At 43.6% G+C, this 16,853-nt stretch overlaps 1 protein-coding gene and 1 pseudogene across 1 annotated transcript; both read left to right on the top strand.

Annotated features, from left to right (window-relative positions):
• The first annotated feature begins 12,402 nt into the window (after nucleotides 1-12,402).
• Nucleotides 12,403-13,240, top strand: LOC136490648 (uncharacterized; annotated as a pseudogene).
• A 1,395-nt stretch (nucleotides 13,241-14,635) lies between these two features.
• Nucleotides 14,636-15,361, top strand: LOC136490647 (probable transcription repressor OFP9). Its single transcript, XM_066486857.1, has one exon. The coding sequence runs from the start codon at nucleotides 14,636-14,638 to the stop codon at nucleotides 15,305-15,307; it is 672 nt and encodes a 223-aa protein (XP_066342954.1). The 3' UTR covers nucleotides 15,308-15,361.
• Nucleotides 15,362-16,853: the final 1,492 nt, after the last annotated feature.

The raw sequence follows: 16,853 nt of genomic DNA, 5'->3' as shown, positions 1-16,853 counted from the left end.
GCTAGATGAGTACAACACCCCCGAAGCTCTATGGGTGGAAGCTATCAACACCACATGCTATGCATCCAACCTCCTATTTCTTCAAAAGTTTCTTGGCAAGACACCTTATGAGTTGCTCAATGGGAAGAAGCCAGACGTCTCCTTCTTTAGGGTGTTTAGTTGCAAATACTATATCTACAAGAAGCGACAACACCTAGGGAAGTTTCAAAGACATTGTGATATTGGTTTTCTTGTTGGTTACTCATCAAAGTCCAAAGCATATAGAGTATTTAATCATGCAACCGGCTTGGTTGAAGAAACATATGATGTGGAATTTGATAAATCTAACGGCTCCCAAGGAGCACATGAGAATCTTGATGATGTAGGTGATGAACCATTGAGGGAGACTATGAAGAACATTCTGGTTGGAGATATCAAGCCTAAAGATGATGTACAAGTGATTGATCCACTTTCTTCATCAAATGTGCCACAAGATGGTGATAAAGATAGGAGAGTAGAAAATAAAGACACTCATGTCTCCCATGAGCAAATGGTGATACAAGCACAAGATGTTGATGCTCCACAACCTCCTCCTCAAGTGGTCAATAGAAGAAACACACCTCTACTACAAGATCATTCACAAGATCTCATCATAGGGAGTCTATCAAAGGGTGTAATGACTCGCTCATAAAAGCTTGCTTTATTTATTACACATCACTCTTTTTGTCTCTTGCTTTGAGCCTACTAAGCTAGAAGAAGCTCTTTAAGATCCGGATTGGATAAATGCCATGCATGAAGAGTTGAACAACTTCACCCGTAATGAAGTTTGGACTCTTGAAGAGCGACCAAAAGGTGCAAGAGTCATTGGAACAAAGTGGGTGTTCCACAACAAGCAAGATGATTAAGGCATAGTTGTAAGGAACAAGGCAAGACTAGTTGCAAAGAGGTTCTCTCAAGTTGAAGGTTTGGATTTTGGAGAGACCTTTGCACCGGTTGCAAGACTAGAAGCCATCCGTATCCTTCTTGCATATGCATCACATCATGAAATGAAATTATATCAAATGGATGTGAAAAGTACATTTTTAAATGGCTTTATTAATGAACTAGTCTATGTTGATCAACCTCCCGGGTTTGAAGACCCTAGATATCCTAATCATGTTTATAGGTTGTCCAAGGCGCTATATGGGCTTAAGCAAGCCCCAAGAGCTTGGTATGAGTGTCTTCGCGACTTTCTCATTGAGAAGGGCTTCACCATTGGGAAGGTCGATACCACACTATTTACTAAGAAGCTTGATGGGCATATCTTCATTTGTCAAGTGTATGTTGATGATATCATCTTTGGATCATCAAATGAAGATTTTTGCAAAGAGTTTGGTGAATTGATGTTGAAAGAGTTCGAGATGTCAATGATTGGAGAGCTTACATTCTTTCTTGGTTTTCAAGTCAAGCAAATGAGAGAAGGGGTTTTCATCTCTCAAGAGAAATATACAAATAATCTTCTCAAGAGATTCAAGATGGATGAATGTAAGCCAATCAATATACCAATGCCAACTAATGGACATCTCAACCTAGATGAGGGAGGTAACATGGTTGATCAAACTCTCTATCGCTCTATGATTGGTAGCTTGTTATATTTAACCGCATCTAGGCCCGACATCATGTTTAGTGTGTGTATGTGTGCTAGATTTTAAGCTAATCCTAAGGAAACTCATTTAATTATCGTTAAAAGAATCCTTAGGTATCTTAAGCACACACCAAGCATTGGCCTTTTGTATCCCAAAGGAGCTATATTTGAATTGGTTGGCTACTTCGACTCGGATTATGCCGGTTGCAAAGTGGATAGAAAAATCACATCCAAAAGGTACCATTTGCTTGGTAGATCACTTGTGTCTTGGCCCTCCAAGAAATAAAATAGTGTGGCTTTGTCCACCGCCGAAGCAGAATACATTGCCATGTTGTGCACAAATACTTTACATGAAACAAACTTTGCTAGACTATGGTGTAGTTCTAGAAAAAATACCTCTTTTATGCGATAATGAAAGTACGGTAAAACTTATAAATAATCTGGTTCAACACTCTCGCACCAAGCACATAGATATCCGCCATCACTTTCTTAGAGATCATGTTGCAAAGAATAATATTTCATTAGAAGGTGTAAGGACCGTGGATCAATTGGTGGATATCTTCACTAAGCCGCTAGATGAGGCGACTTTTTGTCGATTGCGGAATGAGCTCAATGTTCTTGATTTTAGTATCTTCACTAAAAATGAGCTTGTGTTGTCCCTTGAATTGCATTGTAATATACAACATGTTTACTTTGTGGAAATGCATATAGGGCTTGTCTAACATGGTTAAGATAACCGCCAAAAAGCATATGAAGAAGCTTAACCTTGGATCAAACTTGACAAGCAACTAGATTTACTTTCAAGTATTGCATTGTATATGCATGAATATTGCTTTGCCGTTTATCTTCAATTGCCCTCTTATTGCCTATTTTCTTAAAAAGAATTATAGCCTAAGGTAAAATATTTTGAAAAATTTGAGGGTTTGAGAGAGGTCACTCACATCAATCCCATTTGGTGTTTATTTAGATCTTATTAGAGTTGAGACTTGATTGGGAACAGGCAGCACAAAGGACTTTGAAGATTTGCTGGAAAAAGAGTGACTGGACGCTGCACCAGACTCTAAAGTCCAGTGTTCGGTCAGTTCATAGGAGGTGAACTGCTGCTGAGAAGGAGTGACCGGACATTGAAATAGTGCTTTCCCAGTGTCTGGTCAGATGGCGATCCAGCGTTCGATCGATCGAAGACGAAGGCGACTGCTTGCACCAAACTCTGGCTGCGTCCGGTCAGGGTTCACCGGACGTGTCCGGTCACGATTCTAGGGGTTTTGGACCTCTCTGAATTCAACCGGACGCTGGGTGGCAGTGTCCGATCGCTGCCACCAGAGCGTCCAGTCAGTAGAAAACATACGAGATCCGGTTTCTTCTCTGTTTCCTTATCTGTTCCATCGGGGGACCCCATATAACCGAGTTGCCGTGCCATGTGCCCTAGCTGCACCGCCACCCGCTTGCCGCACGCCACCACATCCACATCACCGCGCCTCTACACCGCCGCACCCACACCGTTGATGCCCGCGCCCTGCTCGCGCCGAGTGCCCGCCGCACAACGCTGCTTCTCCCCACGCCCGTGCGTTGCCGCTCCTCTCACGCTGTGGTGCCGCCATGCCCTAGCTCCACGCCGCCATAGTAGCACCGCTTCTCCCCACGCCCGTGCTGGCCCCTGCACCGCCACGCCCATGCGCCGCTTGTGCCATGCTCTTGCTCCGCTGCCCGCGCTGTGCTCTTGCGTTGCCTCTTGTGCCATAGCTCCACACTACCGTAGCTACACCACCGAGCTCCCACAGCAGTAGCGCCCCTTCACCAGCACCGCCCCATGCACCAGCGCTGATGACGTGCTCTCTGCTCTCGTGCCCTATCTCCAGTGCCACCGCCCACGCTCGTGCCCTCATTGCTTTGCTCGGTCGCCGAACTTCGCCGGAACCCTAACCCTAGCCTCGCATTATCGATCCGATGGTTCCCCAATTTGTTCCTCTTCTCGTCGATTCACCGGTTCGTAAGGTAGCAAGCCCTCATTTCCAAATTCGTATACATTGCTTGCTTTCTTAGGGTTTTGTATCTCTAGATATATTGTATTTATTTGTATATCCTATCTATTGTATCGTGTAGTGAGTCGGTGCCGTTGTGGTCCCATTGGCAATTGTCAGTTAACTCGGGGCTGAGCTCGCAAGTACGGATCGAGGCCAAGCCTCGAAAGTGACAATTGATAGTTGATTCTTATCAGGGTAGTTATTCTTTTTGGCTTCATTAGATGGCTCATGTGAAGAATGTCGGAGGAGGTCCTAGTGATGAGGATCCGAGGCCCCCGCCTCGCCTACCTACAGATGCAAAAGGCAAGACAACAAAGAAGCTAGCAACAAGGAAGCACAAGTACCCTGATGTAGATACAATGAGAGTAGTCATAGTTGCAGATGCCATAGAGCATGCAGAGAGAGGAGGTGCTAGGAGTGGTGTTGTCATTACAGATCAACTCTCTCCATCTACGAGGGCTGCACTTGAGCAGGTTGAGCGCCATCATGGTGGTCCAGCTAGGACTATCATGGTTGGAGGACAGTGTGTGGCTATTGATGAGAGTCAGTCTCATGGGGAGTCACAGCAGCAACCATAGCTAGCAGAGTAGACTCAGGAGGGAGAGCAGGCCAAGGAGACAGAGCAGGCACCTCAGCCACAGCTTCGTCGCTCTGGTCGTACCCACGCTCTAGTCACATCGAGGTCAGAGACACAGCAGAGGGGTTCTCGTCCACCGCCCAGACCATAGGGTCTGCCTCCCATGACTCACTTAGATTTGAGGTCCGCCACGGCCAAGCAGGTTCAGCAGCTCAAATTTCTAGACTTTGAGCAGTGGTTTCCATTGAGGCAGGATGAGCGTGCTTTAGAGGGTTTCTACACACCTCTGTAGGAAGATTTTTATAATGCATATCTTAATAGTGCGGCAGTATTCAGATCTCAGAGGGTGTGCAACATTAAGACCATTATAGCAGTAGCTAGAGAGCATATTCGCCCTTACCTATCTTACCTACCAGGGCTAACAGATTTACTTGGACGGACAGGCTTATATGTTCCATCTTGGATCCGTCAGTTCTATGCTACACTCTGGATTGACCCACAGCACAGATTTATACACTTTGCATTTAGAGGCAGAGATTACAGGCTAACGAGCACTAGGGTTAGAGAGATTCTTAGGCTTCAGGAGCAGCCTGTCTGGCTACATGAGGTTTGCTATGACAGTGCCTCCTAGACGCCCTCACGGTAGTCTTGTGCCCCCTACAGATCTAGTCCACCAGTGTTTTACAGAGCCTTTCGGTGAGGGGTCGAGCAGGACACCCAGTGATCTCACTCCTACTGCTAGAGTGCTTGATGCCATTATGAGGAGCACACTGCTTCCGAGGATGGGGTATCGCGAGGGCTTGACTCGCATACAGTTATGGTTACTGAACTCTCTGATGCAGTAGACAGGGTTTGACATTTGGGATCTCCTTCTATCAGAGATGGAGGATACTATTGTAGATGGGTTCAGGGGTCATAGGCAACTACCATATGCTCACTGGATTACATCCCTGATCCACAGGGCAGTTACTGTGAGGTCACTAGAGATGCTGGCAGAGTATAGTGGTGCTACTACAGAGTTCTCTACATACAACATGACTCAGATGATCCGTCATAGTGCAGTAAGGACACCCAGCCAGCCGAGCTAATGTCCAGAGGTGCTAGAGACTGTAGCTCAGTAGGATGAGACCGTCAGGGGCATAGCAGCTATAGAGGAGGAGCAGTTTGATGCTTAGCAGGAGGGGATTGTAGCGAGTGACCCTAGTGACAGCTCAGATGATGACTACTAGCCTATTCCTCAGATGCCTCCATGATGACATGACCATGAGGCCGATAGCTCCAATTCAGTTCCACCTACACCATAGACAGACCTCGCTCTACTTGCCATACTTAAGCGGATGAGGTAGGATTATGCTCACTAGGCTCAGAAGACAGCTGCCACATTTGCATAGTTTCAGACTAGGCAGGATGAGTTCCAATGACAACAGTAGGTGATCCAACAGTAGTAGGCTATACAGCAGGAGCAGCAGCAGGCCATGCATCAGCATCAGCAGCTCCTTGGATTTATGCAGCATGTAGTGATAGCTATTGGGCTCCACCACCACAGCCTTTGCCCCAGCTAGGTCAGCCTGCCACCACTTTTATGACTCCAGCATTATAGCCTAGTGGGCTTCAGAGTTAGGGACAACCACCAGCATAGTTTGCTTCACCTACAGAGCAGGTGTCCTAGTGGTTTGCCTCGCTAGTGCTAGCCCCGTAGTTCACACCTCTTTAGATGGGCTTCACACTGGCTCAGACTTTCTCGCTGCTAGTGCCAGATACCTCAGTCTCTAGGAGCCTTGGAGTGACTTTTAGTGAGTTGATAGGGCAGCCTACTCCACCATATTTACATGTCCCAGGTCCTTCTACAGTTGCACCTATTACTAGGACTATAGAGATGCTCCCTTCTTTTGTTGCATCATCAGAGCCATATGCTTCAGTGATACCTGCACAGTCTACGGCTGCTCTAGTCCCTGATCTGATCCAGACCGTCTCAGCATCGCTTCTAGCTACATTAGGTCAGACAGCTCAGAGCTTAGGATCAGATGATGATGGCACACTGTTCTAGCTCACTCCTCATACCTCAGCACCTGACTCGTCCGCTGCAGCCCCGCCAACCGACCCTTAGGTTTTGGTGTTTGACGCCAAAGGTGGAGAAAGATTGAGTATGTTAGACTTAGGGGGAGCGACTACCTATCTAGGGGGAGCTTAGTTTATCTATTATATTTGGTTTTTATGTGTGATACACTATTATGCATTCGTGTGTTTACTTTTATGCATCAAACTATATTTATGTGATAGTGATATCTACATGATCGTGATATGTGACATGTGTGCTCTCTACTTTGAATCTTTTTTATGTCATATCACTTGTGTAATGCTCATTTGCTTTGCTTCCACATTTTACTCCGATGCAAATGAGGTTTATTACTTGTACTCTTGCTTATTTCATATCATTTGAGTACAACATGTTGGCTTGGGTCATATAAGCTTGCCTAACTCCTTTGTTCTTATTATCAAAAGCTTATATGAACCAAGCATGTTAAAAACCTCAACTCTTTCACATACTCGAGGTGGTATTGTCATCAATCACCAAAAAAGGGGAGTTTAAAGGCATCTAGGCCCCTAGTTAGGTTTCAGTGATTAATGACAATATGTGATTACTATGACTAATGTGTGTTTTGCAGAGGCAATTAAGCTAGGTCATGGTAATGGAGATCGATTAGGCTATCATGGTGGTCATGCCCCTATGATGAAAATCATTTCGGTTTTAAAGGATGGACGACAAGGTTAAGGATGGACTAGTTCTAAGTGTCATTTGGTGTTGAGGAGACATTTAGAGTAGTTTATGACTTTGTTTTTCCTTTGGCCATACTATTAAGGGGGTATGGACGGGTAGCTTGACCTAGGTGAGTCTAGTGAGTTAGGTGTGGTGCACATTTGCTAAATCTAGCGCTAGGTAGCTCCTAAAAAGCCCTTAGATCCATTGGAGCAAACTTCATTCACGTATGATCGAGAGTTGGAAGTGAATGGAGGGTCAAATACTGACCGGACGCTGTCTCTGAGGTGACCAGACACTGGCGCAGAGTCCGGTCAGTTCATTTGATCAAGGTGAAATCGTCTGGTGCAACCGAACGCTGAGAGGTGAAGTGATCGGACGCTGGTCCCAGTGTCCGGTCGACTCCAGTAAGGTTCCAGAGAGGGAAAATCATGATCGGACGCGTCCGATCAGTGATGACCGGACGCTGTCCAGCGTCCAATCTCTAATTAAACACTGGAGTTTGGGGAGAACTGACCGGAGCGTCCGGTCAACATGACCGGAGCATCCAGTCACCCCGCAGAGGCACATAACGGTTTGTTTTTCAGCCATGATTATAAATACTTCCTCCATTCGTGTGTGGGGGTACTTTTACTCATTCCAACAGCTGAGAAACACCTTAGTGAGTGCCAAGAAGAGCAAGGTTCTAGTGAGGTGATTGAGATTTGAGAATCCCAAAGAGAGCCCTCATTAGTGAGATCAAGAGTAGCAAAGTGTGCATCCACCCTTCTCATTAGGCTTGTCGTGGTCAAGTGAGAGTTTGTGCTTGTTACTCTTGGTGATCACCATCACCTAGATAGCTTGGTGGTGATTGGGAGATTGGTGATCATCCGGCAGAGCTTGTGGATGACCCAACTCAAGTTGTGAGCGGTTGTGGGTGATTCACCGCGACGGAGTGTCAAAGAATCAACCCGTAGAGAGCACTTGATCCTTGCGCGGATCAAGGGGGAGCTACACCTTTGCGTGGGTGCTCCAACGAGGACTAGTGGGGAGTGGTGACTCTCTGATACCTCAGCAAAATATCACCGCGTTCCTCCTTCTCTCTTTACTTTGAGCATTTACTTTGAGCAATTCAATTTTTGCCATTTACATTCGTAGAATTGCCATGCTAGAGTAGGATTAGAACATAGGTTGCTAAACTTTTGTGCGGTAGATCAATAGAAACACTTTCTAGGCACAAGGGGTTAATTGGGCTAACCATAGGACTTAATTATTGTAAAGAAATTTAGAATTAGCCCAATTCACCCCCCTCTTGGGCATCTTGATCCTTTCAATATCAACTTAAGTAATCTATATAGTTTTTTGCTTTTTGGAGTATAGAATGACCGAAAGATTAACACTGAGATAATGGTTTGATACCTATGCAAATCACTCTTTAGAAATATAGGTCTCTATCAAGCTTGTGCAGGTGCATATTTTTTTGCAAGCTATTTCTGTAAGTGCTTGACGAGAGGGTCTATTCTATTAGTTGTTGGTTCATTACTATTCATTGGCAAACAGTATATTGCATTGCCCTTGTTGCTCTGAATTTCACAGACAAAATGGAGTTCATGTATAGTTGTTTGCATCCCAAAGTGTTTCATGAAAAAATTAGCTTCTATTCATGAATCTATGAAAGATAGTCCTTGTTGACTAATGTTAATTTGATTCCCATACTAATTCTCTATACAACTTCACAGTTTTATTAGTATGTCGCTGATTTTCCTATCTTGTTGACTAATGTTAATTTGATTCCCATACTATTTGGCTATGCAATTTCACAATTTTATTAGTATAATCACTGATTTCTTGTACCATTTTTCTTATTGCTAGACTCTGAACTAATGGTACTGACCTATGCCATGGCAGTGATGAGATGAAGGTTTAGGTTGGCGAGATGTGATGAAGGATTTCTGTGGGCTATAAATGATTGAGATTGTGTGTCACCATTTGATCTTTGGTGGGTTTTTCTTTGAGGTTGGATGCAAAGGCAAGATGGAAAAAATAGCACATAAGTAACAGATCTTTCAGGTTCTTTATGTATTGATAGTTTGGAACATACAGGTATACGACTTGAGTGTCCTGTCAACTTCGGCTAATTATCTTGTTGCTACACTTTTTTTATCACATAGTTAGTGCTTAATCCCCATAGGTACATATAACTACAAGTGGTGCTTACTGGATTTAAGGGGCTTTCAAGTTTGAAAAAACTATGCTAATGAATTATAGCTCAGTAAATGCCCAATGCCTATTTTTTATTATGTTTAACATTATCTATCCATCCATCTCTCATCCCTTCCCCGCGCCATAAAGTGATGTCAAGTAATTATTTTTATCATGCGCTCACTGAATTTACTGAGTTTGTTTTGCCTCTTTGATTAACAACCATAAAAAGATGTAGAACTGATATGTCCATATTTTGTTTACAGTTGAGCAACTGACTCTGAAAGTCAAGCATTTTTTTAAAAGCAAACATCCATCAGCTGTTGTACACAAGAAGGTATGCAAAATCTTAGTTTCTCTTATGATTTATTTGTGCTGGTTTACCACATCTGGGGCGATGCTTTTTTATATGTTTTATCTTGATTCATTGTATGCAAATGTAGTCGAGATCCCTCAGTTTATCCTTCACTGCAAGTTGTATTACTTGTAGAAAACAAACACTATGTGTATTTAATACTTGGAAGTACTTATTATAATTATTTTCTTGCAACTAATGCCGCCCATGGCATTGTATTATAATTATTTAACACTCAGTGTATTTAATACTATGTGTATGCAAATACAGTTTAATGCTTTGATAGTTAGATCATGTAGCATTTCATATGGTCACCCATGGCATTGTGTCATCAGATTGAGGTTGTTGATTCAGGTGTTACATAGTATCATTTTGATCTGTTTAGTTTGTGGCATTATGTCATCATATTGTTTTCACTCCTATCTACTATTCATGGTCCGGCAATTATAACCAGGATTGGTTTGATAGTTGATTTTCATATTGATAGTTGATTTTCATATTCAAATCATTTAATCGTATGACTGGTTATTACTAATTACAAGTTTGGGTATCTCCAAATTTTAGATAGACAGCACAGGAACAGAGATTGCAAGGTTCAAAAGAGCAGAGAAGGTCTCGATGGATAGTTCAGATGCAAAGGTTTCGAAGGAAAATGGAGGCCCCTTAAAAGATATTGTACAAACAGAAAATTTCAGTGAGCCTATGGATGATTCTAGATGATTGCAAGAAAACATGAGTACAGAAGTTACCCACGAAGCTCTACCAATTGACCAGGGCTTTAGCATGGCCCATGATGAAAAGACCCTATCAACTTCTGGGGTAGATCCGATGGGAGAAAAAGAACTTTTAGAAATCATAATCGTACAAAATAAACCCAAAAAATTTATGTCTCCACCGGTTGCCCCAGAAGATATTGATATTTTCTCTTTGATGGATTAATCTAGAAAAATCTGCTAACTATTATTGTATACTTTAATTTAATCCTCTTTTTCATATTATGTTTGTACCGATACTGATAGAGCCATAATTGAATCTGTCAAAAAAATTCCATCTTCACCTAGGAATGAGGAGCTTGTGCTCATAGATGATGTTCTGGTGTCGAGAAACCACATGGAATATCTTTTTCAACCATATGAATACTTGTCTGACGAGGTAACAGATGCAAGTCATAATACTCAATCAAACATTGCCAACTTCAATGCTCTTTCTCTCTAATGGCGAAACATATGCAGGTCATAGATGCTTATATTAAACTGCTGAAGGCCCAGGAGGTACAGTCTATCTTGAAACTACGTGCTTAGATGCAATCATGAAGCGGGATGGAGAAAAGGATGAAACCATTGAAGCCAATTACCCTAACCGTGGCACTTCACAGCGTCCTGGTTTAGTTCAAAGGGTGCTAGCTTACTTGAAGCATGACATGGTAGCAATTTTTTTAAACGATCTATTGGTCTTTCATTATCAATTTTTTACGCCTGGCAAAATATTTATTGTTTGATTTGATAGGTGTTCCTTCCAATAAATGTTACAAATACACATTGGCACCTTGCTATTATAAACGCCGACAAACGTGAGGTTTAGGTGCTAGACTTTGGGCAAGATGTTCAGACGTGTTGACCTCAATAAAATTATGGATATTTCCTAACACAGCTATTTGTACACATTTTATATTTTAGAAATGCTGATTGATTCATTCTTCTATGAACAAATAGCGAGGTGGATTGTGGAAATAGATAGATTTCATATTGGAGGAGACATGCCCAAAAGAGCACAATGGCTAGATGTTGAGGTTGATACCTGGCCGGTTAGGGAGATTTTTCGTGGCAAATTATTACAAACAGATGGGTACGTCAGAAATAATGGCATGTCATATAAGTTAAATTTTATGTGTCTTTTCCTTTTTGATCTAATGTGAGCCTTAACCTCTATTAATGTTGTATGTAGTTTTTCATGCGGTTTATTCTTAATAAACTTTATGGAGTATTAGACTAGGAACGATTTGTCAGACGAGTTCAATCAGGTAAACTATGTGTCTTACCACAAGTTATGAGTGTGCACTAGCCGTGGGTTTTAATTAATAATTAATTAGGTTCATACTATCGTGCAGGATGATATGAAAGAATTTAGATTGAAGCTTTTGATGATCTTGCTATCGTCAGAGTTAAACAAACAAAATGGTGCTCCATATCTTGATAGGGATGAAAATATTGGAAGCCCAAGCGACTGTGCCATAATAGAGAATTCAAAGATGGTTGATCAAGTGTCCACGAAAAAGAGAAAACATTATGAGGAGGCCGAATGCTTAGTGGTTCAAACGGGCACCCCTCGACACATACAAACTCAGAATAAATCCCCACAAGTCCATACCAACCAAGACCTTGATGAGTTTTGGGCATTTGAGGCCATGAAAGACATGCCAATGAATAAGGAAGAGATGACTGAGTTACTGTGTGATTACGTCATAGCAATTCAGGATGAAGCGACGTTGAAGTAAGCTATATGCTTATTTTTAATTACTTTATTTACTAATAATAGTGTGTTATCTTATATGACGAAAGCCATCATCTGTGTCTAATACTTTATAGGAAGCCTTGGGTTAAAGGTTTTCATCCCTCCATAATTGCCCTAAATGTCAAGGACCTACAAGAGTTGTTAATGAACAATCGAGACATCTTTGAGAATTGTATTAACTTAGGTGTCTATTTTTAGGCAGCTCGAGAGTACAATACAATGAAAAAATACAATAGTCTTACGAAGCATCACATGGACCTGAGATTCTATGTAAGCACATTTTTAAAATTCTTATCGTGTTATATTATATTGTCTTATTTATTGTTCTCCTAATTGTATAAAGTAGGTCAAGTTATACTAATCCTGACTCTCGATATCCTTCTCTTCCAGAAAATGTGTGCTTTAATAAAAATGCCAGAATACCGTAAAAATACACTAAGAAAGAAATGGCTGCTGCGATTGGTGTATGTGAGGATATGGAATACAGCTTAGCACAATACAGATATGTAAGTCGCTTGCTCATGCTTTTATTACTTATTTCCTATATACTATTCTAAATGCTACCATGTTTGCAGTTTCTTTTGCCATGGCTGCACGTTCGAAAGTATATGCTTTATGTTTTCGATCAGAAGGAGAAGATGCTTATCATGATTGATCTTAGACGTATTGAAGACTGGTGTAAAGGCACACCATCGCTGGTGTATGTCAGGTACACTCCTGGATTTACCTTGAAGTATACGGATGCAATGAATGTACATATTCCTGGATGGAATGAGGATGTCTTCAAATGAAAATTCAGACAGGAAGAAAACATTGCAGAGGACATAGATGGGTAACTAACGCAGAGTCACTATAGCTTGCAATAATAATATCTATGATTTAATTATTTCTATATATCGTTGATCGTGAATCTTGCCATAGATATTTAAGTGGATATCTCATTCTACAGTATATGTCTGCGTGGAATAGCCAAAAGCCACACATATTTATACGGTGAGTATAACACTTTGTTTTAAGTTTTTATGGAAGATTTTTCAAGAGACGCAGTATTACCCATGCGATAGGTACTAATATTGACATATATACTCGAGCCTGTGTACAGGATGATATGGAGATGCGACGAAACTTATTAGTGGATTTATTGGCGCACGAAAGAAATGGATATCGGGGATTTCTTCCTGCCGATATAAAACATTATCTTAGGCGCATCACGGAAAGATCTATAAAGTAGAGTTTGTAAGCATGTGACGCCGTACTCTCTGTGACTGTTAATTTCACAAACTTTGTTTTTTTTGGATTAACTGTAACTTTTACGTTGATATTTAATTTTTACATAGGTTCGTGCCCGTGCGTTGCTATGGGATAGTTAACATTTTATACTAAAAGCATACGGATCGCACGATAAGATAACAATACTGTAAAATTAAATACCAACGTTAAAGTGATATTTAATCATCGCTCACCCCCGCTCCCATCGTGCGAAACAAAACCTTGACCGCTCGCTTTAACTTTGGTATTTAATTTCACAAATTTTGTTTTTTGGATTAAATGTTATTTTAACGTTGGTATTTAATTTTACAGTATTATTATCTTATCGTGCGACTTTTAGTATAAAATGTTAACTATCCCGTAGCAACGCACGGACACGAACCTCCTAACACGATAAGAAAAGGGGAGACGAGAGCTTGCTAAAGCTGTTGACCATGGTTAAGCTTGATGATAGCCACATGACGGCCACTACACCAGCTGGAATCCTGCCCTTGCTTTTTGATTCTTTAGGCTTCTTTGTCTCCCTTTTGGGATTGATTTGGTGAACCTTATTTTTCTCATGGACACTTTGCTAGTGTTGCAGAGTTTTTTTTTTTTTTTGAAGGAAACTAGTGTTGCAGAGTTGAGCGAACTAGCTACACATTGTCAGCAACACCAGAAAATAGTTGGGCAGATTTGAAAGATTTCCTGCCAACTGCCCCATGCTGTTTTGAGGAAACCTGAATTCTGAAGCAGGGTTAAGCATTTTTCTGGTTGGCATTTGAGCTGCTAAGAGCCTAATAACAGATTATCCAGTCCTGTAAACAGCTGGTTGTAGGTTGGATGGATCCAGCACTAAATCCTCTCTTCACCGAAAAGCTGAGCTCTGAATTCATCCGATTAAAAGAACCCAACCGCGTGTCGCTGTAATTATGATGTGTTGGCACTAAACTAAGCAATGGCGACTACGAAACATGATTGACGCCTGGGATTTTTAGTATGCAGCCAATCACGTTTTTAACTTGACAAGCTAGCTAATCCGAATTGAGAATTGGGCATCAAAGGCGATGGCAGCATACTGGAGATGCCCCAAGTTGCCGCTAGCAAGGGGACAGCATGATCCGGCTACATCCTAAAGCCAGCTACGTATAGACAATTAGCCATCCTACCATCTCTTTCCCATGACTTGAAAATTTGCTCAATCAGAGAACTAAAAAGGCGGCGCCCACTAGCCTTTGATCGCTTTACAATGGCGCACTGTCCTCTTCTAGTGCACCCCGCGCGAGCTGCTCTGCATCAACTTGGCAGTTGCTTGCTGCCACTGCCCTCTCCCCCACTCGCGTGCCGCAGCTGCAGCAGGGGTGGCGCGAGATCAGCCATGCAGCTTTTCTCTGGCCGGAGCAAGCAGGAGCACAAGATCGGCGGAGGCGGCAAGTGCCACGCCGTGTCGGGGACGACGCGGCACAGCAAGGGGGGTGGCAAGTGCCGCGCGCTATGCTGCGGCGCGTCCCGGCTCAGCGTGTCCTCGGCGGCGTCGTGCTCGTCCGCCGACGCGGCGCCGGAGCCGCTTCCCCTGCCGCCGCCGACGACGACGACGCAGCCGCGCGGCCTGTCCAGGCTCGCGCACGGGATGGTCCAGGCGCGGCTGCAGTCCATGATCGACGCCGCAGAGGCCGGCGGTCGGCCGCCGCCGGTGGCGCGCCGCCCGGGTGAGCTCGCCGAGCGGCATCGCCGCGGCCTCCCGCGGGCGTGGGCCCGAGGCGGCGGCGGCGCCTGCTACGAGAAGGGCGTCCGGGAGCAGGCGGCGGCCACCAGGCGGACGACGTGCGTCGTGCTGCTCGCGGAGGACCGGAGGACGCACAACCCGCGGGAGGAGTTCCGGCGGTCCATCGCGGAGGTGATCGCGGCGAAGCGGATGGCCGAGCCCGCGGAGCTGCGGGCGCTGCTCAACTGCTACGTCTCGGTGAACGCGCGCGAGCACCGCGCCGCCATCCTCCAGGCCTTCCACGAGGTTTGCTCGGCCCTCTTCTCTTGCAAGCAGCTGGGTTGAGCGAGCAAGTTGGTCGAAGTGCGTGGCTTTGTGATTTGGCTGCCATGCATGCGTGTAAATGTGTAATTAACCAGCCATCTATCCTAAAGCACCAAACGGGGAAGCATGCGTGACTGTATTATTGTAGAGTGTATGTAATAAGCGTGTTCCTTTCCCCTGTGCTTTGTTCAAAGAATATTGGTGCAATAGTGAGCACAATGCAAAAAGATGATCTGTATAATTTGCTGTGTACATATCGGGCTGTTTTCATCTCAATCGTTCGCTTGGTACTTGATTGCAATGTAGTTAAGATGTTCATGCTCCTTCCGTCCTAAAATACAGAACATTATGACTTTTAAAATACAGAAATATAAGGTATTCTATGTTGTGTTGGTACTTAGATTTAGGAAAGTTTATTGAAAATGAAGCTATAATCTGACGAGAAACTTTTTAGTTGAGGTTCAGTCCATGAGTAAAAGTGTTATTTGAGTTTTTTTAAGTTGTCTTATTTTTTAAATACATTATATTACAAAACGGAAGAAGTAGAAAGAATAGGCTCTAGGTCATCTTTTACAGATCCTACAATCATGTGAGTCCCGTTATTGCATAGTTGAGCATGCATGTACGGTATCATTTAGTACAATTTAAAAATGAGTTTCCAACTAAATTAGCTAACACACCTAGGGTCCAGGGATACAAGTGGGACTGTCTCCAATAACGAAACGCAAACGCAAAATACGTCTTCAATAGTGGTTTGCGTGGCAAAAAATGCTGTTCAACAGAAGACCCAAACAACCGACCGATTTTGCGTACCAGCCGAAGGGAAAGGCAAATAAGCGTCTTCGGCAGCCGGACGACGCAAATCTCTGCCGCAAGACGAGGCAAGAGCTCGAGCGCGAGCTCTGTTGGCGCGAGCGCGAGCTCCGCCGGGCGCGGGCGCGAGCTCCGTCGGCGCGGGCGCCACCGGCCGGATCCGGTCGGGAGAGGGAGGGAAGAATGCAGGCGGCGTCCACGGCGGGCGCCGCGCCGGGGCGCAGCCATGCTCCGGGCGCCGCGCCAGTGCCAGCGCGCGCCATTGCCCCACGTCATCGCCGTCGCCATGCCCTGCACGGCCGCATGGGAGAGAGAGAGGAAGAGAGAAAGGCAGCCGTGTGGGAGAGAGAGAGGACCGAAGATATTTTGCCTTTGTTGTTGAAAACGAAAGAATTTGGGTAGCTCACTCATTTCCTGTGCATGACCCAAACGGTGAAATTTGGGTCGGCTCTGTTGGAGATAGCATAAGGACCCACAAATATGCTAGTAAGCTATTTTTGGATTTTTTCTATAATCCGCCAAAAAAATATCCTATTTGCATGCATGCAAACTCTAGTTTTTTTAGATATGCAAACTCCAGTTGGTAGCACACGGACCATGCTTATGTTTTTTTAGATGAGAGAAGAATTATATTATATTATAGCCGAGTACATCATAATGATACAAGTACTCTAGAATATACTATGTACATCCAGAAACTGATCTTTATCTATATTGTACCTATCCTTTGTATAGCCCCAAATCTCAAATCTAG

The sequence above is a fragment of the Miscanthus floridulus genome, chromosome 11 (assembly GCF_019320115.1).
Source record: "Miscanthus floridulus cultivar M001 chromosome 11, ASM1932011v1, whole genome shotgun sequence".
Classification (NCBI taxonomy): domain Eukaryota; kingdom Viridiplantae; phylum Streptophyta; class Magnoliopsida; order Poales; family Poaceae; genus Miscanthus; species Miscanthus floridulus.
Note: the sequence above shows the minus strand (reverse complement) of the source record. Positions and strands in the feature narration are given on the sequence as shown.